We start from the raw sequence: 25,029 nt of genomic DNA, 5'->3' as shown, positions 1-25,029 counted from the left end.
CAGGATATTTCGGATTGAATCAGCGCTCCGTGATGCTCGGCCAGAAAAGTTGCTCTTTGTGTGTGTGTGTTTTGTTTCTTTCCGCCCCCTCGCCCCGCGCCTCCCGCCGCGGTGCGGCTGGACGAAGCCGGGCCGGGCCGGGCCGGGCCGGCGGGCGGCGGCRGCAGCAGGGCGGGCACCAGGCGGCTGCTCGGTCTTGCTCGTTCGCTGGCCGTAGGCGGGAGCCGCAGTGGCTGCTGAGGCCTCGGCTGCGCCCGCCGCTGCTCGCACACGAGCCGTTTTTGTTGTGTTCCCGCCGCGGCTACGCCTCGGTGGCAAAGGAGGTAGCGAGGAGGAGGCCGATGTTGGAGATGTTGACCTGAGAGAGGACAGGAAGGCCTGGTGACAGCCTGCCGGTCGAGGAGTGAAAGAAAGAGATTATCTGACAAAAGAGAACAGCAGGGTTGGCTGCTCTGATAGGGAAAAGAAGGGACAGTCCAGAGGAGAAAGATAACAAATTTTAGCCTGGCCTTTTCAAACATGAGCTGACAGTGGGATAGTGTAAAGGCAGTTACTGAAGTGAAATTAAAGTGATTACGGTCGGAGTTGGGAACAAAGAGGAGTTTGGGAGTTCATCTGAGTGGGAATGGGAACTAATGCCTTCAGGGGCCAGATAAGAGCAGTAAACGATTTAAATGCAAGGAGGAGAGTAAGGACAGAGCCCTGGGCCCTGTTGAGGCAGGGGGGAGGAGCAGCTGAAAGAGCAGTCATTGAATTAGGAGGGGAACCAGATGAACTGCAAAAGAGCTCGGGGACAAGAGGTGTGTCCGAAAGCAACGGGCAGTTTCAGAACCGTAAGAAGGTGAAAGAGGCTCTTAAGTTATTCTCCTGGACAAGTGTAGTTGCCACTATTTTCGTTAAAAATCCGTCGGAAACTAGGCTGCAGGAGATCAAGCACAGTTAATGGAAACGACAGGGAAATTGGGGGAAAAAAGAGCAACTCTGTACCTCAGTCAGCTCTGAAGCAGAAAAGCAGTGCAGTAGAAGCCTAACTTGTGTGCATGACTGGAAACTTAGGGCTATGGTGCTCCTCTGCTGGGTCTAGGATGTTACTAAAATATCCATCTTTTCCAGTAGTAGCAGTATGGTGGGAATGGATTAATGCTCTTTGTTCCTTGCTCTGTGTAGCCCTAATGTTACTGCTATGAGGAAYGTAAGAGCACCTAGAGCCTTGTAGAGCATATACCGCAAAGTAACGGCCTGCTGAAGTATGCCTGTGATCTGTTCCTAGTTAGAAGTGCTTAGAAAATTGATAGGTGGTGGCCTAAAGCTTGAAGAGGAAATCAAAAGTAATGAAATCCCCTGGCTTCCATAGACAGTTGTGACCTGAGGAGACAAATATGTTTGTCTTCAAGAAAGATGACCAGTTGGAATGAGAAATCAGATTAGGGGTGAGTTTACCTGGGATTTTTTTTTCCTTAGGTTCTAACTATATTCAATTAAAACCTAATCCAGAGAGTAGTACATTATTCTCCTCCACATGGCCTTTTCTTTACTTCAAAACAAATCTCCCCTACGGGCAAGACGGGGTAGGGAAGCTCATTATTTCGAGGTCAGTTAATTTGTCAGTGTCTTTGGACATATTTTTGTGGGGTTCGTTCCAGGCAAGTTCTCTGCTGATGCAGAGGAGGTAGCAGCAGGGGGGTGTAGAAAACATGGAAAACTATCTCCTCTGCTCATCCTGTACTGGGATTTGACTGGTGCTCTGCAGTGACAACAGTGTGCCTCASTTCTCAGTGCTGCCTGGTATGCAAGGTCCCTCTGTAGGAAAGAAGGAGCTGGGTAGCAAGTTCCCAGTGCTACCTGCACCCTCCTCTTTAAGGGAGGAAGGTGGTCAGTCAGGGGAAAATGCTAAAGAATAAGTCGTTTGATTCTAATTCTAACTGGATCGGGGCTTGGAATGGGAGATTATCCCTAAGATACTGTGCATATCTCACTGTCTTTAGTTCTTCTGCTTAAGATCAGTCTTGCCTGCTTTCTTCCACAAATTGCTATCAGTCAGAAGAGATAAGGCATGATTTCACATGCATTTTTCAGGTGTAGTACCGACTTCAGCAGGCTGTGACCACTTGTTCCTGCTTCCATTCCTCCCCCCAAGTTGTGTCAATAGAGCTGTTTGTGCTGCTAGAGAACTGGGTCAGAGGAGTTTTGGGCTAGCCCGGTCTCCCCTTGGAGGTTATTTTTAGTGTATATTTTTCATCAATTTGGGTTCATCACATATCACAACGTTCTAGTGCAGTAGAGGGGGTGCAACCAATGGCTAGAGGCACAACTGCTTAAACTAGAGGTTCTGCRGAAACTCGTGTGTCTGCTTTTTTTTTAATGAATGTTTCAAAGCACCATAGTTCAACTGGGGCTGTAGCTGCTCCTGTTATCATCCCATTCCCAGAGCCATCATGAAGGGATCTTCGGGATGCAATAGTTGCCAGGGGGCATAGGGCAGGGAGGGGGAGGTCTTGCCCTCTGCAGGATGTAAGGGTTTCTAGCTTCACTTTGACATTTATAAACTGTAAAGTTTTGTTCTGCTGTAACATATAGAAGTAATTTATGTATCGCTTGTAGAACTCCCGATTAATGGGTCTCATGCATTAGTAAAGCTCAGTACTTTATGGCTTTGGTACTTACGGGACTTAACAGGGTTTTTGAGACTGTCACCGCTCCTGTGAATGCGGAGCAGCAATTGTGCAACCYGTGTGACCTGCCTGGTAAATGCCACAAGTATATGTCCCCTCTGCTCTCAGTGTTGCCTAAAGTCATGAAGGCTGGGCTGGGGGCTGKGGCTGAAGTTGCATGCAGAGCAGGCTCGGGAACAGGCCTGAGCATGCTGATCCCTGTGGCTCTCATGGTAGCTGACCAGCCACATTACTGACCATGAGCCATACTGGTGAGGCCCAGACACCTCTGGGACGTGTAAGAGCTACTYAGGACACCAGGTAGATGGGGCTGGGGCATGCTCAGACTGACCACATTAAGGAGGATTTGAGGGTAGCCTGGGCCCACACCTGAGCATGTGCTTGTGGGTAAATAAGTGAATGGAGAGCAAGTCTGGAGGTGGGAATAGGTTCAGACCTGTTCCCCTCTCAGTGTGGACTCCAGCTTGGTGGTGTCTGTGGCTGAAGTCTCTCTTGGACTCTTCACAGGATAATTTTGCCCTGGTTTCATATTTCTCCCTCACTATGTAAATGTAGTTGCTGTCTCCATAATATTTAAATTAAGCATCCAGTAGTAWAACAACAGAAGTATTTATGGCTAGCAGTGTGATTCTGTGAATTTTACTTAATTWTTTGAGGGCCAAATATATTCCTCATCAGCTGATGATCAGTGGCAATTAGGCCACATACTGCACAGTTCTTTTTTTCCCCACATTGCTGATTGTTCAGTTTAGGGTATCCATTAAACTGAATTTTCCAGTATGTTACTYGTCCAGGAATGGATGGAGAAACAGAGGAACTAGTGATGTTCAGTGCTTGAACTTCTCAAATGTCCAACTGGTTGTTTTGGATATTCCCCAGAAAACGTCCATCTCCGTACGAGGGAGGTGGAAGTCAATGTGCTGTACCTCAGAGCACTTGCAACCACAGACTTACCTGAGAGGAATTACGGGTATCAAACCATCACATCTTGCTGTAGCACTGATGTCTCTCTAACAGTGGAGTCTGAAAGCAGGCCAAAGATCAAAGCAGAAGAGGAGGGAGGAAATTTTCCCAGGTCACTTACTTGATTGTAGTGATCACATAACCCCTTCCCTGCGGAAGGATCAGTAGAGACACTATTCTTGTCTTGGCGGAGGCATGTGAAGGGGAAATGGTAGTGCATTGGTTGGCATTTGTTGTCTTTTTCAGAAATGCTAATTCACTGCAGACTATTGATATTTTCCTGAAATATAGTATTTCTCCTGTGATTATGAAGCAGCCAGTAGAGCTCCCATTCTGGGACACTGTCATAAAGAAAAGAGTTGTTACTTATGAAATATTTAACTAATGAAACTATATTAAGTGTGTGTACACTGCRGAGAAGTTTAGTGTTGTTACATACTTCTAACTGGAGAATATGAACCTAATGTTAAAGTTTACATCTACCCATAGATTTATTATATCTTTGGTTTCCTGTGCCATTTTTAATATTGTGGAAAATGTTGACCCCTCCAGGACTGTTCAGTCGAATTTGTGTTTTCCTTCTGACTGTGGAAAAGGTTTCACATTCTGCAAAGAACAGCAGTCTTTGCTATCAGTGCAGTAACCGTTACATCTCCATTAACTTTCTGGGGAGTAATGAATGAGCAAGGGCTGCGGGGGCGAGGGTCAGGTTAAACTGCAGCAGGTTCAGGAAGCTCTGTCATGAGCTGCTTTTAACTTTGAAGTCTCCTGCCAGCTAAAACAAGCTTGTGTGCTATGCATGCCACAAGTATGCTTCTGGGTGAAACACTGTGGCCTCATCCGCAGCAGCTGTGATTACTGCTAATGCTTATCAATGCTGTTAGCCTTTGCAGATATATTGCGAGCTCCAGAATATCTCATTTTTAAAGATGTCACAGTGTTGGTTTTTGTTTGTTTTTTATTTTTGTTTTACAAATACRCTGAAATCTGCCTCTTTTGAGACTGTTCTTTGCTTAGTAAAAGTGTGAAAAAGAGCAGGCTACTCAGTATATTAATATAAATGATTGTCTGACAGAAATTAGTTTTAATTAAAGTCAAACAAAGCAGTCTCTGAAATCATAGGTATAAAAAGTCTGTCTCAAGATGAGCAATTGACTACTTGAGATAGTCTTCAGTAGGCATTTACTGTGTGTATTTAATCTTTTTTTGTAATTCYGCTTTGACATACTTAATATATTTTTTGTCAAGGTTAATGAATCACCTATTTATTTTAATCTTTATAATCATTATTACACGTTCAAGTTATTTTGGTTCTGAGTGAAATAAAACTTCTAGTAGGCATCTAATTTTCTAAGTAGTCTGTTTTACTATTCAGTGTTTTTGCTCTCAGTATAATTTACTTCCTCTTAGACTGTTTTGTGAAAGTAAAATAATTTAGTTTAACATGTCTGATCTTGTTCAGATTTGTCTTAGCACTCAAAAAGAATAATTGCCCCAAATTTGCAAGAGTCCCAAACCTGCATTCATTAGTAGGCAAAATTACTTCTTTCATGTGAGTTTGGATTGCTGGTTGGGCCAATACTCACACTTTCATGTGAGTATTGGATTCCTAGTATGGATTGCTGGTTTGGCCAAATGACATCTTATCTTCTGGTTTCTTGGTGGTCTAAATGCTTTGATTTCACTTTACTCTCCAGTCATTTGTGTGGCTTAGACTAAGTGCATTTTGGAGACCTCTTCATGCTCCTGGGGAAGATGGAATTCTGGGCTATGAAAGATAAAATACCAAGACACAAGAGCCGTTATTTTCCTGTTGGTTAAATATTTATACTCTTTTGTAGTCTTAACACTATTCTGTAATTGAAACAGTGATTTTACTGATTTTTTCAATTGTAAGTTGGGGAAATTCTGAGGAGTCTAAACTTTATTTAAGGAAAAAAAAATAAAACATGCTGTGAGACAACCACGTATTATTTTCTTTTAATCTGGCAAAGCAATATGTTGAAGGCAGATTTGGGCTAACCTTAGAATCTTTAATCCAAGATGCTTTCAAGCACAGGGAGAATTAAGACTAGTTTTGATGTACGGTTCTTGGTATGATGAGCATAGACAGGCAGTGAAGATCTAGAATTCAAATTTTGTTAAACTTATCCAGCTTCTATGGGATCTGTCCTTCAACTGCTTTTTAAATGAGCATAGTAGTTTAATTTGTGCCTGTGAGTTCCCACTATTTGTTTTACAAATGATGCTGTATGTATGAATATTTGTTTTAAACTTGTTTCATAGAAGCTGTATAGCTGTACAGAGAATTGTCTGAGTGAAAACTAAACTGTTAAAAAGGGTTTTAGAACTATTGAACCACWCATTTGTAAATGGTCACCCTCTGCCCTCTAATGTCAAACCTGTTTTCTTCCCAATGCACACTAAATCACAGCATACTTCAGCCATTCTGGGATCTGTACAATTAAGGGAGCAGAATCCCAGAATGTGACATGGTGTGTCTCTACATGGTAACATAAAAGTAGCTTCTTTGGCTAGCATCTCTAAAATTTGTGTTTCACSTTAGGTTTCCAAGTTGGAGACAGGTGCCCTGTGTCATCTGTGCACCTTTGTATCATCCAACAAAAGAGGAGTTTATGATAAAAGTGTTCTATAGCCATGATGTGCTGGGATGGGAGCCAAAACAACACAGGTCTCTCTTGCCTTTTCCAGTTATTTGACTAATGTGGATGTATCTGTGTGCTTTGTAATAGTAGTGTGGACCAAAGCCTCATATCTCCTCTCCTGGAACAACAGTTTAAAGATGAATCAATGAAGAGTTTGCACAGTTCACTGTGAAAAAGGTCTGCAATCCAGGTCTTCAGTGTTTAGCCAAGCTGTGTTTCCATAGAGGATAMTAAGTATCTGTGCTTGCTGCTCTTGTCTGGCTGGCTAAGACAAGGCAGGGGAGGCAGGGTCAGGCCTGGGCTGTAACCTGGGAACTGGGAATCCTCACATTCTCCTGCTGCCTAACACACATTGCCCCTTGTGTCCCTACCCAGCACATGGCCGTGCTGGGAAGGAGAAGTCCTGTTTTCCAGTGCTACTGTCTCCCAGGGRATGAAGAATTCTGTGGTAAGGTGCAGGGAGCACTACATTTTTACATTTTTTTTCTTTAAAGTTTGTTAAAAGAACAAATGCATTGTCTAAACAAGCAGTCATACTTCAGAAAATGTTTGGGCTTAGTGCTCAGCTTCGCACTTTGAGCAATCTGTTCCGTGTTTTGGGGTAGATTTCCTGGACAAGATGAAAGTTGAGGGACAAGGAGTGAATTTCTTCTCTGCTAGCACCCAATGGCATAGCATGTTATATTGAGCATGTGATGGAGGAGGGTAGGATAACTGCAGTTTCCCRGCTGTATTGTATCTGGGTACATCCATGTATTCATGTTAAGGATGTTTTCACATGTCAGCATATTTGGGGACCTTGTATTGCACTAGTAATTTTCAGTAGGCAGGGAGGGAGGGATGCATCAAACTCTGTGGTTTGATTCATGCCTAGATGAATGRCTTCTTGTTTTGGGTGTTTGTGGTCCTCATGTTAAATCAGTGGGTTTTACTTGGATTCCACCAGTATAGCTGCATCCCGGTACTTTTCATTCAGTGGCAGATTTCGCAAAGAGACTGAGGRTGGCACGAGCTTTTCAAATCCAACAGAAGACTCATGCACACCAAAACTGGCTGAAAGAGATGGACAGGTGGGAGGAGGTTCAGGAAATCTTCCTAAATAAAAAGCAAACTCCAATCACAAAGCTGCCTTCTTTCACCATTGTTTGTGAATGTATTAGTGGATATTCAAGATTATATATAAGTTAATTTGTAAGTTGTATCAAATCATGTGAGAATGTGGCTGTTTGTGGGATTTTATAGCCCCAAGTGGTGGATGTTGAAAACTCATTATCTCAAATCGGAAGGACTTGAAACACCAGCACATCRCTTCAATTATTTATTGATTTAGGATGGTAAAGTGAGTCCTGTACAATATGGCTGTCATCCTTATGTTGTATTGCAGTAACTGAAATGAGACAAATGGAGCACCAGAGTTTTAGATATCTTTATTTCTACACTACTCTTACAATATCCAGTTTTATAAAATTCCATAACTTTCATCTTAAGCTCAAAAATATCATTGTACCAGATGCCAAATCACCATTAACTGRTATCAGTCTGTAAATCTGACCTATTCCCTTTCTTAAGAGCAAAGACCACAAATCATGTAAGGCTGGTACAAACAAGAAAATATGTACTGAACAGTTTGGGAAAGAAGATTTTGCAAAACAAAAGGTCATCCTAAGTTTAGTCTTGACATAAATGCTCAAGTGTTGGGGAAAATCTAGCTCTTAAGTTAATGTACCTGAGAACATAGCTTCATCTTTACACACCTATAGGATAAGATACCTAACCAYCTATCACTGTTTAACATAAAACAACTGAGAAGTATTTGGCAGTCATTAGGAACTTAACTGATTGCTTGAAAGGGAATTTGCACCTTTTATGCCCCAAGTATCCTCAATCTTTAAGGTGCATCTCCGTGCTGAAATAATGGAGTGATTTTGGTGTACATAAGCATGCCCCTCTTAGCTTTATTCCTGCTAGCACACATCCTGACGAGAGCGCAGACATGGGCTATAGCCCACGTAAGGAATGGGCAAAATCCCTGTTGGGCTTGTTCTTCACTGCAGTCTATTTTAGAAGCTACGCCTCAGGCTGCAGAAGAGTTTTGCTGCGATTCCATGCTTGCGAGCCAGGTTGAATGACAGTCTTCCACTTTCGATCTTCCCTCCCTAAGGGAGCTCCCCCCTCCCATGGGTGGGAACAGAAGGAGGTTGGTCGCTGATGGATTTGTAGCTTTTAATTGGAGTTTTAGATGTGGTGGCAAGTGCAGGCTCCAGCTGAGGCTTTTCTCACACGTCGAGCGTTCAGAATGGCTCTCATGCAGACTCGGCTATCTGATAGCTGTCACAATTTGTCAGGATGCCACCAATATAACCCTTCTCTGAACAGTTGCTGGCTGTCATAAGTTACACAGCTGCAATTGCTGTGGGTGCCCACGTGTATAGAAGGGCGCTCGGGGGAGCGTGAAGGGAATGTGCCCATGCAGGATCTGCACTCAGAAGAACGGTTTTTCTTTGTGTACTTTAGGCATAATGTATTTGTCTCCTCTYGCTGCAGCTGGGCGGGGGGGAGACTTCACATCTTCGGGGCTGCTGCCCCTCTGTCACATTTGGCAGGAATTGTCCGGGAGGTTCAGAAGTAATGGAAAAGGAGGGGGAGTGCCATGTGCACACCCGAGCTGCTTTTCTAAGGGAAACCCTCCCTCCCATCCAAACGACCTTAATTAAAAGAGCAGTTTTCTTAAAGCAAGCACAGTTGTTTTGGCTGACTGCTTTGGATATAATCTTTGAAATGATTGACTATGTTAAATCATGATAATTAGGTCTGACCATTAACCTCCCACAGAGCTGATTACAGGGATGGGGGTGAAGAGGAAGTTTTTTATTTTTCTTCGTGCTATTGTTTCAGTCTGTTTGCAGAGTAAACACAATGAGTGTGTCAGTTGATTATGTTGCAGACTATCTCTGTAGCCAGAGAAGAGGAATACTTAGTTTTTAAATGTGAAAACTTGGCTTTTAGAGAACAGGCATTGCAMGGAGGCGCTGGGGAGGCTCTGGGTCCCTGCACCCATGGCTTCCCAGCTGCCCGGCTCTTCACTTACTCGCTGGTTGTCCTACAGCGTTCATCCCCTTCGCTTCAACTCTTCCCCAAACCATCCTTTACGGCACCCCTCAAGGACAGCCCTCTCTTCTTATCGCTATAAGATTGTCTTTACCATGTTAAAGCAGGACGTATTGACTCCTTTCCTCTAGCATTGCTGCAGGKGAGCACCGAGCGACTGTTAAAAGGTGCTTTTAAAGGGCAGCTTGCAGCCTGCTTGTAGTGCTCATAAATCGGTTATGACTATCACATGGATATGAGCGCTCCAAGTAATAAAAGACAGTTATTGATTGTAAGCACAGATTGCCCCAGGAAGGCGAGTGAGTGCTGTTTTGTGCTTTGCGGTGGGCAGCAGCCCGTGCAGGCAAACCCCAGAGGCTGAGCTGAAGGAGAGCTTTGTGGAGGCAAGGAGAATCCCTGCCTGGCCGGGAGCCTCGGCCGCCCCAGACCCGCCAGGCCTGCGGCTCCCTCTGGCACGAGCAGCGGGGCTGCTGCACAGCTGATCGGAGTCGCTAACAATAAAGCATTGAAAAGGAAAGCAGACCTAGTCGAGCTCTGCGTCTTGTGTTCCTAATACAGGCTTCAGCTTTTGTTTGCTAGAGGAGAGCTGTAACAACACAAATATGTACGTGGAAAGGAGGAGGGCAGAAATCTTAAGAAGAGACAGCAAAAGCCAAGGAGAAAGGCATTCAGAAACTGAAAGGAAGCTTCTAAAAATCCAGATTATTTAGAAGAAAGGAAAATRTCTGATCTGTAATCATTGGGTGTATTTTGTGATATGAAGCTAATAAATACTCCCCCCTCCCCTGAGTTCATAAAACTCTGCTCCATGTACCAGATAGCACTGTTTATGAGTTACTTTATTTAATGAAAAACAAAATAATCTATGTACCATAGAGATGATAATCTCCACCCCCCTCCTCTTCCTTACACAACACAAAATGCACTTTACAGACTGCATTCAAGCAGCACTGAAGTTCAGTGTGGAGTCTGAGCATGCCAGTTCCCTGTAGACTGAAAGCTATAGAGAAGATACATTCCCAGAAATCCGTTTCCCAAATCAAATATAAGACTCAGGCATATAGTGCTTGAATGAGCAAAAACTCTTTTTGTTACAGCTAAAGTTTGCTACGTGAGGTCAATGGAACTGGGACCACTTAGTTAGGGGAGAACAAAAAGAAGAGACTGAATTATGATCATTTTTTATGTAGCAAAAAATGTTATATGAAAWTGCAGGCAGTAACTGCTTGTCTGGCCAGTTATATCAGTACATTCAGTTCTAAGTAATTMTACCTTCTTTGTAGTTTTCTTAAAATGGATCAGTTTTTAAGCTGTAATGTATTAAAAGCATGAGCATGATCCTTGTAACTTGACCCATAAATCTGACAGTGCTTTTGCAAYATGTAGGAAGCACACCTCACTTTCAGCTATTTCTCTGCTTAACTGTTTGCATACTAACTTGGGCTGTAGGGATGCTACTTTTCTTTTTTTTATTGCATAGCTCTTTTATCCRTGAGTTTACCAACATTTTAAAAAAGCAGGTACTATAATATTCATTTGMATTTCCATTATACTGGAAATTTCAGCCATAGCTATGGCAGAGCAGCCCCTTGCCYGATACTTGGGGCACTGGACAGTTTCTGCCTCTCTCGGGCTGGAGGAAGCTGTTCTGCTGCAACTCCCACTTTCTCAGGTCTGGCCTCTRTTTGCCTTGGGTCTATAACTGTATGTGGTGAATGACAAAGTGGGAATTGAGCCCAGATGTGCTGATTTCTCGTGCTCCATCCACCCAATGCTTGTACCTTGTTATTGAAAAGCTATCAGAAATTGCTAACCAATTGTTTATGTCTTCTTGTAACTGATTTTATATATATTTTTTTTTCTATAATCAAGTTGTCATCTAGGAAAAATATCAGTGCTGAATTGTTCTTATATGGTTAAATTTTTATTTCCAAATAGTTTAAAAATGTTTAGCTGCTAAACAAAATTTAGCCAAAACATACTATTATTTACAATAGCTATATTGTATTATTAGTATAACAACATAAAAATGCATTTGAATTATTATTGCAAGATATACACATACTAAAAAAATGTTTTGGTTAAGTACTAAAGATACCCATTAAATATTTATATTACCTACCTACATATTTATAACAGCAAGTTTAATACAGAGATGCTTGCTTGATGTATCATTCAGCTGTATGGTGTTCTTTAACACGTATTGTGAATTAAAAATAAAATAATCCCTCTGGATCACCATTTTATTCTTCCTGTCTATGTAGTAACAAGCGACTTGTGGCCTTAGTGCCAAATGACGCTTCATTCAACACCAGACGAGCCTACACCAGTGAAGATGAAGCCTGGAAGTCATATCTGGAGAATCCCCTAACAGCAGCTACCAAGGCTATGATGAGCATAAATGGTGATGAGGACAGTGCTGCTGCTCTTGGCTTACTGTATGACTATTATAAAGTAAGTAACTCCATCATTATTCCTCCCCACTGCACTGACAGGGACCCACTCTTAAGAGGCATGAAAAGAGCCAGTTTTCAAAGACAGAAGTCACTACATCCTGTCTTCTCTCTGACACTTGTATGAAGCAAGCTTTCCATTTTAGTAAGCCTATTTGAGCCTCTTTTGATGTATTTAGCTCTGGAAAGAATAAAACAAAATGAGAATTCTCATGTTAAATTGGCAACTGTGATTTCTTTTTCAACATAACATTCTTCTTTTCTAAGAGCCTTTGATAAATAATTCCCCTTCCTTTTTTTTTGTACTCCAATACTGCAATATTCTTTAAAAATGGGAAAGAGGAGACCTTGTTCATATAGRTCTACTTTTCTGGTTCATTACACACATGTTTTAGCTTGCTCTTTATTTGCAATATTTCACCTAGCAGTTTCACATGTTATTTTTATTTGTATTAGGATTGCARTAGGCTGTATACACCCCATATAGTGAGATCAAGCAATTGCATGGTCAGTTTGCAGTCTAATTGAAAGGTGGGGGACAGAAACAGAGCTGGACACCTRATTTAGTTTTTGGGGGTAGCACTGACATACAGTTTGAGTTTATGTCAGGTTTTAATCCCAGGGCTTTATCCACAGTTTTGAGACCAGCTTGCTTTTTCATATATTTCATACTGTCTAAGTGGGATTAYGTCTGAGATTTCTGCTGAAATCAGAGGAGAATGCTGTAGGGTGCATCTCTGTAATGCAGACACTCCACTCTGAAACGCTGGCTGACCTTTTCATACTCTGCAAACAAGTACTAGTGTCATCTCCCAAGTAGAGAAATATAAAATAGTTTATTTCATTTAAGTACCTCAGTAATCTTGAAGCTATCTGTGCCTGAATTGGACAGATGATCTTCTATGAAAGTCAGCAGAGCAGTGACAGCACCTCCTCATAATTCATGAGGAGGTGGCAGGAATGGAAATTAAAAATTAAAAACCTTTGCTTTTAATATTTATTGATATAAATTCTTTTAGAGTTTTTTTTTCTCTACTACAGTCATTACAAGAGTGTTCAGGAGAGGGGGTTATAGGCAAAATGCCATATACGAGGCTCATAGTTAAATATTTTCTTTTCTTTACTGATTATATTTCAAGAAACAGTTCATGCTGTTATGTATTGTTATCAGTAGAGGCAGGCTTTTCCTGAGGAGAGAGAAGAAAKGTCCTGTTCTTGGTTGGACTAGATGATCTCCAGAGGTCCCTTCAAACCTTACTGGTTCTATGATTCTTGACAGAGTTACCACAACACTGGAGTCCATGAAGTTATGTGACATGCAGGATGGGTACAAGAATCTAGAGCATTGCTGTCTGTCTTAGTAATACCTTTGCACTACATGTAGCAGTTCATTAATCTGCTGAAGTTTTTATAAGAACAGAAAACATTCCTTTTCCTCCTCAGAACTATGTTCCATGAGACATGTCCAGTTCCTTGTTTCAGACAGTTGCAACTAAGCTGTGCGAGTCTCAAGCTGTCACCAGCAGTCAGAAATAGCTATTTCTGACTTGAAGTGGGGGAAAAGGGTAGCTCTTGATGATGTGCTCAAAATGGAAGTTAAACATAACCTCAGTCTTGATGTTGTACTGTGTCAGTGTAGAAGAGGACTTCCAACGCACAAGACTCTCAGATTGCTCTTTGCCTGGCTTATTTGTTCTGACATGCTAGGTAATTTTTAAAGCATTTTTCCCAGTCAACAGGAATTGTTTGACCTGAACTCTTTTTTTCCCCCCTTCTCCTCTTTTCCTTGTAATGATATTTACCTAAACATTGGCCCTCCTTCAAGGGTAAATATGTGATCTTAACAAGGAAATCAACATGTGTGAATAGTGGCTTGGATCCCACTTTGAAAATATGTGAAGGAAGTTTCTTAGTTAGCAGGGCACTTAATAGAGAGGAAGGAGGACCCTGAGAGAAGGAAAGGCTCTGGCTAGCACTCTAACTCTGCTACTGTCTTGGAGAAGTAGCTGGTGTTAACCTTGGCTACCAAAGTGCACTTTAGTWTTGTTTTTTCCCTAAGTTGAGAAGTTTCCTAATCCTTCTTTAAAGTATATAGAAATAATAAGTACAAATTTAGCCYATTCTTAGGTCTATCCTTACTCTGCAGTCCTGTCAGTTAACTGCTGTGATGACATGTATATAGCTTCTTTTCTGAAAAATAGATTAGGAGTGTTAGTTCCAAAATTGATGGTTCAGCAAGAAAAAAACAAAAAACAAACAAAAAAAAGAGCAGCAACTTTGCCCTTGATGATTTCATATCTGTGCCAGTTTCAGGGAACAGGTATGTAGGAAACAGCTCTAAGTCACTTCCATTGTGAGTTTTCAGTCTATTGAGGGTCCAGCTTTGACTCGATCTTTACTTCTCATGGCTGTTCATGCACTCAGTAAAGCAGAAGTCAGTGTTGACTGGTGACCTGCCAGCATGTCCCTGACTTGTCCCTGTGCTAGTAAAGAGAAGGAGCTACAAATTTGTCCTGGTCACTAGTTCTGCATCCTCCAGACTGCTCCATCAGTGGAGGGCTTTCTCAGTGAGCTCTTGGTTTAACTGAAAACTCTTTTCCCTCTGAGCTAAAAGGGTCACCATGCAGCATTCATCCAAGCAATAATGTGCTTTCATTCACATCTTTTATTATTTGGTGAAAATGTGTGTGTTTGTGTGTTTGTGAATATAAGCTTGGATTTTGACATAGCTTATACTCTAAAGATAAAGCATACAGAAGAGTGCTTTGCTTCAGATTTTTGTGTATCTGAGAACTGAAAGAGAAAGCAATCCCTACATTTTTCCTTTTGCAAATTATCTTTGTGTTCATGATCAGTCTCCCAAAGAAAAGCAACTCCTGACATCTGTGAATCAGACAACACTGATTTAATTACATATTCTGATTGTTACACTAGACCAATCTGAAGTTGCAAATATCTGACAGTTGCATTTACCTGACTATGCCTGGTGTTGTTCTTAGGTTCCCAGAGATAAAAGGCTGTTGTCTGTTAACAAAGTGAGTGATAATCAAGAAGACCAAGATAAAAGGTACAGTATTATTCAAAATTATACACTCAAATACTAACAATGTTGATCAGTTGTGAACTGAAAGAACTATGATAGCCTGAGGGCTTATGGTTTTCTTCCTAAAGATAAAAGAATGAGGACTATTTTGGGAGGCAAACTCAAACTTTATTCCTTTTTACTTTTAATTTATTAAAAATTTGAGCAGGATTATTAAACATGAAATTTGCTTAAAAGCAAAAAGCAGAAAGTTTCAAGATTTGTCCATGTTTTGTTTTGTTCTTTGCTGCTGTTGATAATAGTTTAGATATAATAGATCGCATTGACAATCGACTATTGACTGTTTCTTTCAATTTTCTTTTTCTAGAACAAAAAACAACTAGTTTGCCTTCAATAACCTGCTTTGTACAGTTTTATTTGACATACTCAAATGACTCCTCATTGACATACTCATTTGACTCCTCTCACCTTCAGCTTTCCTCAGTAGGCTAAAAGTTACTTGAAGATTCAGCAGAAGCTGACAGTCACTGTCTTTATTAAGATTTGTGGTCAGGAATGTGTATTTGCTATAAGAAGAGCTATGTTTTTACATTTTTGTAAAGGGGACGCTATGTTCATGGAAAATTATAGCGCAGGCAAGCTACACAAGGTTTATTTCAATATAGCTAGCTCAGGATAGCACTATACTGTCTCTACTAGCTGTGTGAGGTAAAAGTTTAACTAAGTAGTTTTATTGGTATTTAAATTCACTGCTTCATGACAGAGAATTTGAAACTTTTCCTAGAGGTACAGTTTTACTTCTATCTAACTGSAGAGAAATTGCCGCAGTTGAGTGTGGTTGGCAAAACTGTCCTCCAGTGAAAAGCTGGTACAAAGGAACTGTAATGTCAGAGCAGATTTCTTGGGCTGAAAACAAAGCAGAATGTTCATAGTAGCTGCGCTGATATAAAATTGTCCRTTTATAAAACTTTTAGTAGGTATAACAATCAGATACTTTGCAGCAGCAGCCCGAGGTAGAGACATGGGAGCACTGCTGGAAGTTCCCTCACAGCTGCTATAGTTACTGATCGGCTCGGATACAGTGGGATTCCATGGTACGTTCTTTCAGAAGTACTCTGGCACCAGAGGTGCACAAATAGTGGTGAGCCATCAACTACCTGAAGAAGCTTGCATCAGCATAGGAATTTTACTGTTCCTCCTATCTAATTCACATGGAGATTTACTCTATTGTCAGTAATCCRTACTTCATGTTACTCTTCATGCTTATTTTGTGCCGAAGGCACTAGTGAATTGACTTTGCATCCAAATAATAAAAGTTATCCTGAATATCCAGAGGTTTGTCATACTATGTCATATCTTTTAGGGCAAATCAAATGTCTTTTGCCTAATATTTGTTAATGTACTGCTTGTTATGGCAATGGYTTATCAGAATTGTAAACACACAGACCTCCTTTCCTGCCATCTAAGACACTGAGTTATTTAAAGAAGAGATTTGCTCTATCAGGGCAGTTCATACCATGTTTTGTTTTTGTCTCACAGAAATTGTCTTAATACAACTGAAGCTCAGAGTAATTTGAGTGGAGGTGAGAACCGTGTGCAAGTCCTGAAGACAGTGCCTGTTAACCTTTCCTTAAACCAAGATCCTTTGGAGTCATCCAAAAGGGAATACAACGCAAATGTATCTGGGAGCTCAACGCCGATTACAGGGACTGGAGTGACTGTGGTAAAAGCAGAAGAGTTCACCCCTGTGTTTATGACCCCACAAGCACACTATGCAAGGGGAGAAAATGAGGAGCACCGAGGGGTTATCTTTGAACCATACGAAGTGTCCAACATTGCACCTCACACAAATTATCTCAAAGATGACCAGCGTAGTACTCCTGACAGTACATACAGTGACACCTTCAAAGATGGAGGAACAGAGGTACGTTTTGCATCTCAAATTAGCATTTAAGAATGCTATAAAAAGCTATAAACAAGACAAGTAGATTTGAGCTGTCCACAAGAACCATGAGAAGAATAGTAATACCAGTTTCACCAAATTCATCTCTGCTCCTTGCCACATTCCTCTCTCTCTGTGCTCTGATGATAGAGGGACATCATGTTTCAAAAGACAGGTTTTAAGTTGTGTTTACTGTAAACTTGGAGAGTGATAGATACTGAATAAGAAACATCTTGTATCTTCAGGGATATTGTGCCAAGCAGAGGATAGTTGCCATTCTGAAAGAAGATCAGTTATCCATTAAGATCTGCCTTCAGACCTATTCATAACAGTAAGAAATAACAGCCATTTTGTAACTGGGAAATTCTTGACATTTTCCTGAAAGTGCAAATTAGCAGTGTCAGCATCTGCCGCTAGACAAACCTAAATAATTTATTCAGAAGCTGTCTGTCGTGCTAAACTGCTCCTCAATGTGGGTAAGTGAGCAAAACTAGTAGAAATAGGTGACTAGAGGGGAACTGAAAGGTTAACAGGCAGGGAAAGAGTTCAGATGCGCATGTATGCTGGGGAATAAGGATGCGAGCAAAGAGAAAGGGCTGCTGTGTAGCTATTTTGCACTGTTATGCTGAGGCAAGTAATTACAAAGTCAGCCTTAATACTACAAGTACCCTCTGGCTGCTTTTGGTTGCTGCGGAATAATGCAAACAAGCCAGAACAGTAGAAAGGTAAAAATCATTTAACACTGATAGTACATCTGCAAATAATTAGAGATATTACATGGTAAATTGCTCTTTGGATTTTCTCCTCCTCCATGAAATTGTTAATTATACAAAAGTACAAGACAGAAGTTACTTCAAGGCCTTGTTACTCTGACTGAATGTGTGAGAAATTTAGTGTCTGTTTGTGTGTATGTATTATAAAAATGTAAATTGACTCTAAACAAGCATTATAGATCAGGACATCTGGAGGTGAAATCCATGCTAAGATATAGAAACACACATTTAGGTCAACTGAATGAATGGTTAATGAAGAAATCTAACTTGTAATTGAAAAATCACTAAAATCAAACCTGGAAACATGATTCTGTATTATCAAATCACATTATTTCATTGTTACTGGTAAATGACTTTTTATGGGAGTCCAATGATAACACCTGGCATTCCCGAGGGTGCTGCATCAGCAGTTCCAGCGTGCTGATCTCTTATGGGACAGACTGCTGAAAGTTACCCAAACAGGCAGTCTGTTCTGTACAAAGTGCTGTCAAATGTGCAAAGCTGTTTGACTTTAGTGGTAAAAAGGGAAATTATATCTGTAAGCTGGCCTTGCATCCCCARATCCATGTTATGATATGAGTGACATATTGTTACATATTTTTTTAAAAAAATAGTCATTTTTGCATTGTATTTAAAAACAAAGTATGATGCTTGTCATCTAGGCTTTCTCTGCAGTCTATGGAGAGTCCGTGAAGCAGCACAAATCTGGTTGCCTAAAATGGGGGAATGAATTGTGCTGTARCACACTTTTCTTCCTCTTCCTTGCTCTCCTCTCCACTGTACAGGGAGATGAAACAACTACCTTTAACCAGATCCCCACCTTGAGCTGCTTAAAATTTATCTGCTCTGAGTGTTGCTGTCAGTGTCCTTCCAGCCACAAGGTTCACACACCTGCAACGCAGGGGAGAGGGAAGGCTTTGCACCCCACTGCTGAAAGCYGTGCTGGGAACTACCCCCATCACTTGCTCTTTTCCCCAGTGCCCCCTTCTGGGATGAGCCTGCACCAACCTCAGCTGCTCTGGGGACTGCTGCAGGGCAGCCTAAAGCAAAACGTCAAAACATACCAGAAGAGGAACCTGTGTTAAAGTAATGTTTGGAGTAAGAAAATAGAAGGTCTTACTAGTTTTCCTGTTCATTTGGTAAAAGTGACATTTGCTCTTATGAAAAAAGAATTTGCTCTGATACTCAAATTTAAATACATTATGACTGCATATTTATAAATTGATTCAAAATGTTTATTGAATGAATTAATTATGTTATATTGAAGGAGTGCTGACTTTTTATAGCTCCCTGTTGCAGTGAATGCCTCTGTTTACAACTTGCCATGTTCTTCTGATGCAATTTTAGCCATCTATGTAAATATACTTCTCATATCTTTCATATTCTTGTTTATAGCTGTGATTAATTTCTTAGTTCTTTAAAAACRTAAGCAAAAAAATTCGAGGATGGGTAAATCACTCAAATGTTTTTGAAAATGTTACTTATAGACTTTATATAAAATATGACTTATATGTTAACATGAAACCATCTTACTATAATACTCCCCAGGTGTAATATTTCTTACAGTATTTAGCCTATCTGTTTTAATGAATATGGATCCTTGACTTTTGATCTTCAGCAAATACTCCTTACAGTACACAATACCTTTGCACTTCACTAGTGTTTTATTGGTCATTTTCATTTGCTTTATATGAAGTTAAATTCAATTGGTTTTTTATATTTCAGAAGTATCGCAGTGTGTCAGTGGGGGCTGAAGAATATATTTACGAACAAACCAGGTATGGCATAACCTTTGAAATATGCTGACTGATACCACATAAAAGTGTGTCAAGAGGAGGCTCCCTGTGTCCGTTCCTACCCTGTCTTTCATTGCCTGGTGCCCTTACAGTGTTCCCTTGATGCTCACCAGCATCATTCCTCCCCTCTTCTCCTGTGCCTGTCAGCTTTTGAATCTAACTGGATTGTATCTTTTATATCTTTATATCTATTATCTTCCTCCAGCACCATTTAAAGTTGTAACTCCTCTGGAGACCCTGGAATTATGCAAGAGTAAAACTGTTAAGAGAGGTCCTCTGGGTACAGGGCACAGCTTTGACAGCCAGGTCACGGTAGATCTTCCTTACTTTTCAGATTGGCAGGATGCATAATTCAAATGTTCAAGATGGCTCAACTGGCTCCATCAACTTTATGGAATTCCTTATTTCTTACTGTTATTTGTTATTAGGCTAGTAGGTTTTCTGGGGAACCCTCTGTATTTTTACACTGTTTGTTGTGGTACTTTTTATATACAAATAAAATAAAGTATCTATTACAAACCATGTAAAAAACCCAGAAGTTTCAAAAACCTTGCTAAGCACAGAAAAATGCATGCATAGACTGGGCATGTGTAAACATAGTCACTTAACTAATAAAGATGGTGGTCAATGGAGTGTTTAAGCTGATGCTTAATTTTATGCTTGTGAATAATTCTGTWTATATCTGAGAGATTACTCTCATTTTAGAAACAGGAAAATGCCTACATGATTTTTCTGGAGTAGGCATATGACTGTTCATGTAGTGGAGGTTTCTTATAGCATGATCTTTTCTCTTGAATATTGAAACAATTATTAACTTCAGTGGGCTCAGAACTGAGTCRTTATACAGAGAGCACATACAAAGCTGATCTTTAGCAAATAGTTCTCACTTGCTATGCTGGATGTTTATAAAATCTAATCCTGGAGCATTGGCATCATTAACAATTCTCAGAAGTTAAAATCTTTCATGCTGTTACACAAGTCAACTTTAGAATATWACCTCCATATACATACTCAGCAAAATACATCTTTTTAGGGAGTTACCTGGAAATAGATGCTGAGAAATGTAATCTTCAGATTAAAAAAACCCAAGTAGAATATGAAAATAATTGAAGGCCTGATAYAATCTCCTGTGATGACTGCAGAAGGCTTTAGCTAAGACCCATGGTGAGATTCAGAACAGGGTTAGAATCATGAGTGGTGATTGCACTAAGTTTATGAGGGTTATGGTAGTCCTCCCACTTTAGGGGGTAATCTGATTGTCAGCTGGGATCAAGAAGAAGTTTCCCTTGTGGTACAGCACAAAGATTGCATAATTGGCCGGGTGCAGTGTGTCTGGGATTTATATTTTTAAAAGCTTTCTGAAACATACAGAATATTAGTAAAYGGAAGGCCAAGGAGTTACAGACATAGGCAGCTTTGTTAGGACACTGTGCATCTGACTTTGGTTCATCCTAAGCCGTYCTTAGAGGGTGTCCTCATTTGGCTGTCCGGTCAGAGGTTTTGAGGTGCACCTCCCAGGATGCTTAGTGGGCTTGGGTTCACAGCGTGCAGCAGTCTCAAAGTGCACAATCTGCATTCTCTTCACATCAAGCTAAATCAGAGGACATACACCAACCACTAATGGGCATGCATGCCATAGCAGAAGACCAGAGCTGGTCCAAAGCGCTCTTCTTGCTGAAGCACATACGGGGTAGATGTGGCTTATTCAGTGCCAGCAGTTGCACTGGTTGTTTGGAAGCAYTTGTGATCAGTAGGTGTACTATGTATGTGATAGTATTTATTTTTCACTTTAACTTTGCTTTGATTAATAACTTTAAAGCAACTAGAAAGATGGCTGGCTTTACATATATAAGCTAGTGTAATCAAAAACATTTGGAAATTGCCTTCATTTCAGGTTGATATTAAGCTATCTGAAACTTTCTTTCTTTGATTAGAAAGAAAGTAGACCACAATATTTCTTTTTTCTTCAAGTAAGGATTTTAGTGCTATTATTGTTCATGCATTTCAGTATTTTTTTCACTGAATAGTTTAAAAATGTTTTGGTCTTTCCCTTATTTCCATATTGCTATGGCAGCGTTATGACATCCTGGAGTACTTGCGTGAAATAGAAATTAAAGATGCGCTGTTGTTTTAGACCAGCATATCTATCCTTTTGGTGCTACTCCAGCACTGCTTAAATATTTTGCTGAATTAGACCTTTGTGAAAATGCTTCCCCCTCCCCAATTTGTGGAGACAACCTGTGACTCCTTGCATTAAATTTCCTATGGTGACCAAATGCAGTTTGAAGAGAATATTTATTCTGCAAGACAAAAAATTATTTTTCATTTAAGAGAATCTGAGAAGCTTCAGGCATAGTTTTTATTGGATTATTGTTCAAGCTCATTATTGGAAGAGATGGYTGGAAAAGGCTCTGTGAGAATTGCGTTCAGCAAACAGTTCACTAGTAATGGTGCTTTAAACTTTTCATAGTCTGAAAATTGCTTCTGAAGGTGATGAAAGGTTCTTCTATAAAGGAGGATCTTTTCTAAAATCTCTGTTCTGGCACAAAGGCAAACTGTTTCTCTAAATTTTGGTTGTTTTTCTAAGAAAGGTTGTTTAATTGTAGAATCCAATTAAATGTAGATATTTTGTGCTGTCTGATTAATTTTGAAAAGAATACTCATCAAAAATTGATTTCATATTGTCTTTACATGAATCTACTGTCCCTTCTCCTGTTTTTCTTCTCTGCCCTGTGCTGAAAGTAGTAGTTGGACTTTCCATTCTCCACATGTATCTTTTGCAACAAGTTTTATTCTGTTCTTTTTGAAATTCTCTTTCTGTGACACTTCTAAGTTTAAATATCAGTGGAGGTAACTGATTTCCTTGTAATACTGCAAATTATGCTATATTCCCTCTTAGCATTTGTCCCTTTCACTGTGGGTTGCATAGCCTTGTACTTTATAGTGGTTATTGTCAGAGAAAACAAAGATGTAGTCTTTGATTGAAGAGACTTACAGTCCAAATAGGCTTATGCTCAATTGCCAGACCTGATGAACTTGCAAAAAAAATTGTATTTTTTAATACTTGTAGTGTGACCTTTTCCTGGAATTTATTATTAGCTTCTTACTGGTTTACGCTATACTTATATAATGTATGAAATATATAATAAATAGAGACAAAGAGAAAAGGAGAAAGTGATACAGATTTTGCTGGTGTTTCTCTCCCTGTCTTTTCAACAGCACTTTTCAGTATACGCTAGAAGCTACCAAATCTCTGCGTCAAAAGCAAGGGGAAGGGCCAATGACCTATTTAAACAAAGGACAGTTCTACGCCATTACCCTGAGTGAGACGGGTGACAACAAATGTTTCCGGCATCCGATCAGCAAAGTCAGGGTATAGTCCAACTTCTTTCCTAGATGGGAATGGAGCTCTTCAGATATATGTAGTCTGAGTTGATTGTTTTTTATTTATTTTTATTTTTTTGTTATGGGAGTGAATGGAACAACCTCACTCTTATGKCCAGCATGAAGTGGGAGAGTGTTGTCTCTGGTGATTTCAAATGTGTTCTCGTCCATCTTTTTCAAGGCCCGATTTTATGAGCTGGTCAGTTATATACATATTTGCCTTAGTTTATGATTTGCCAAAAGTTAATTGCACATGTATTGCACTTGACATTGGTGATCTTAGCATTGCCATGGTTAAAAAATATCAGAGAACTACTAAATCCATTGTTACAATGTCATGCGCTTAAGCAGGTGCTGTCCAGTGCCTTTCAGAGAAAACCTAATTAAGTCTTTCTGGCACTGAAGTTTTCAGGAGTTGAAGCCATTCTTTGAAAGTCTATATGACATTAAATTTAAAATACATCTACTATAAAAATGTATGCTTTTGCTTGATATTCACTTAAGGCATCTGCTCAGATTCTGAAAGCAGAACTGGAACTGGGTGTTCAGCAACATCTGACTGGCGAATAGACTCAGTTTTCCCTGGTAATGTTTTTGAGTAAGCAAATCCTAACCCAGTAACCTTGGAAAGAATAACAAGCCTCAGAACTGCTGCCCTGCAACTTTCACCCTGAAGCTGCAAGGGTTGCATATGTATGAGGCTGCAAAATTGTTTCCACCCAAATAAATGAAGTACCATAAAAATGTTGTGACTGTGGTGGCAGGAACCGATGAAAGTTAACATGAGCTGTGAAGCAGAGAACTGCCTATACAGCTCTATTGTCTGAAATTTAGAGAGACTCTTCCTAAGAAGAGGCTATGATTTATAAACCTAAGTAGTAGTTCATTTTTAGCCTCGTTTCTTAAGGACATGAGACTGATTGTAGAGTTTAGATGAAGCTGATGTAAGACTTCTTTACTGCTGAAAAGGCTCTCCCCCCCTGCCAGCCACCCATGTCTTCCCCCTTTGTGGTGCCAGAAAGAAGAATCAGGTTGGTTCTCCGATCTGGCTGACAACCAGTTCTCATAATTCTGATTCACTGCATAACCATGTGAGTTCTGAAGCTGCGGCAGCAGAAGGGTGGAAATGGTACGGGCAGGGAATCGTGAGACCGTTTCTTTTAGCAGCTGTATGGTTTAAAGAAGATTGTGAAACCACACCCAGCTTTCATGATCAGGTTCTGTCCACCAAGCTCAAATACTCAAGTAGCTTTTGGATTTATTGCTGATTCCAGCCAAACTTGACAGAATGGCAAGAAGTTTTCAAGACACTAAACCTCTACAGGTTCCATTTAAATGGTTCGTAGAGGAAAAAGACCCAAATTAATGCTGTCCTTGAGGGAAAAGCTCCAGCCTGRACTGCCAGTTCTGATTGGTCTGCCACGCTGGCCAGCTAGCGCATACCTGCTGGCCAGCCAGTGTGTGTGTGCATAACTCAAGACTCATCCAGTGCATATACTGCCTCTTGCCCAGCCCGTAGTTAGAGGACATGAAAGACACGATGATGATGATAAGCTTATAGAGGTAGAAAGGAGGAGGTCACAGAGCACATGCAGGGTTACTGTGGTGAAGGTGGGTCATGAATCAATTGTTAGTTCCTCTGCTTATGAAACTGCTTGTTAGTATTTTTTTTATGAGCTTGATGACTCAGGGTTAAGGGAAGAATTACAACAAAAGAAGATGAAAGGTGCATTTTGTTCTCCATGATTTCTTTTCACTCACATTTACCTAGCGTGAACATTCTTTTGATGTTTTGTGTTTTTTATTTTGCTTGCTTACAGAATGGCTTTTTAAAAGCCATTTTAAAGAAAGCTTTTATTACTCATGTGAAGTTGTACAATAAAGTTTCAATCTGTTTCCTTTGAATCATACAATTTAAACAATGGAAATCCAGAACTTGAACTGAAAASCTCAGTGAATATTCACACTGAGTTTGTCATTAAATACATATATGCAGACGTCCTGCTCATAACAAGGTTGTTTGTACTRTGAGTCCAAAGTTTTCTGTTCATGAAAGAAGATAAAATCTTGAGTTTGTTGCCACTCATATTTTAATTGTGCTCAGATACATTATCAAATAAAATTTATTTGCGTTTTTGATGGTTATAGCAACTTAACTACTACATTTTTGTCAGAGTACATTTGCACATATGATCCACATAAACTGACTTTTCCATTTTTACTCCCCAA

The 25,029-nt window shown here is 40.2% G+C and overlaps 1 protein-coding gene across 3 annotated transcripts in view; it reads left to right on the top strand.

The window, feature by feature from the left end:
- The window catches only part of GRHL2 (grainyhead like transcription factor 2), a 68,960-nt gene that overhangs the window by 1,327 nt on the left and 42,604 nt on the right, over positions 1-25,029 (top strand). For all 3 annotated transcript variants that reach the window (XM_085316333.1, XM_085316332.1, XM_085316331.1), the window contains exons 2-6: positions 11,674-11,863; positions 14,862-14,929; positions 16,445-16,829; positions 19,346-19,398; positions 22,636-22,789. In XM_085316333.1, coding sequence (XP_085172459.1) covers positions 11,674-11,863; positions 14,862-14,929; positions 16,445-16,829; positions 19,346-19,398; positions 22,636-22,789 — 850 coding nt within the window. The remainder of the gene's footprint in view (positions 1-11,673; positions 11,864-14,861; positions 14,930-16,444; positions 16,830-19,345; positions 19,399-22,635; positions 22,790-25,029) is intronic.

This window comes from Rhea americana, unplaced genomic scaffold (genome assembly GCF_003343005.1).
Source record: "Rhea americana isolate MKP2758 unplaced genomic scaffold, rheAme1 scaffold_46, whole genome shotgun sequence".
In the NCBI taxonomy this organism is placed as follows: Eukaryota; Metazoa; Chordata; class Aves; order Rheiformes; family Rheidae; genus Rhea; species Rhea americana.
This window is presented reverse-complemented; position numbering and strand designations above follow the sequence as displayed.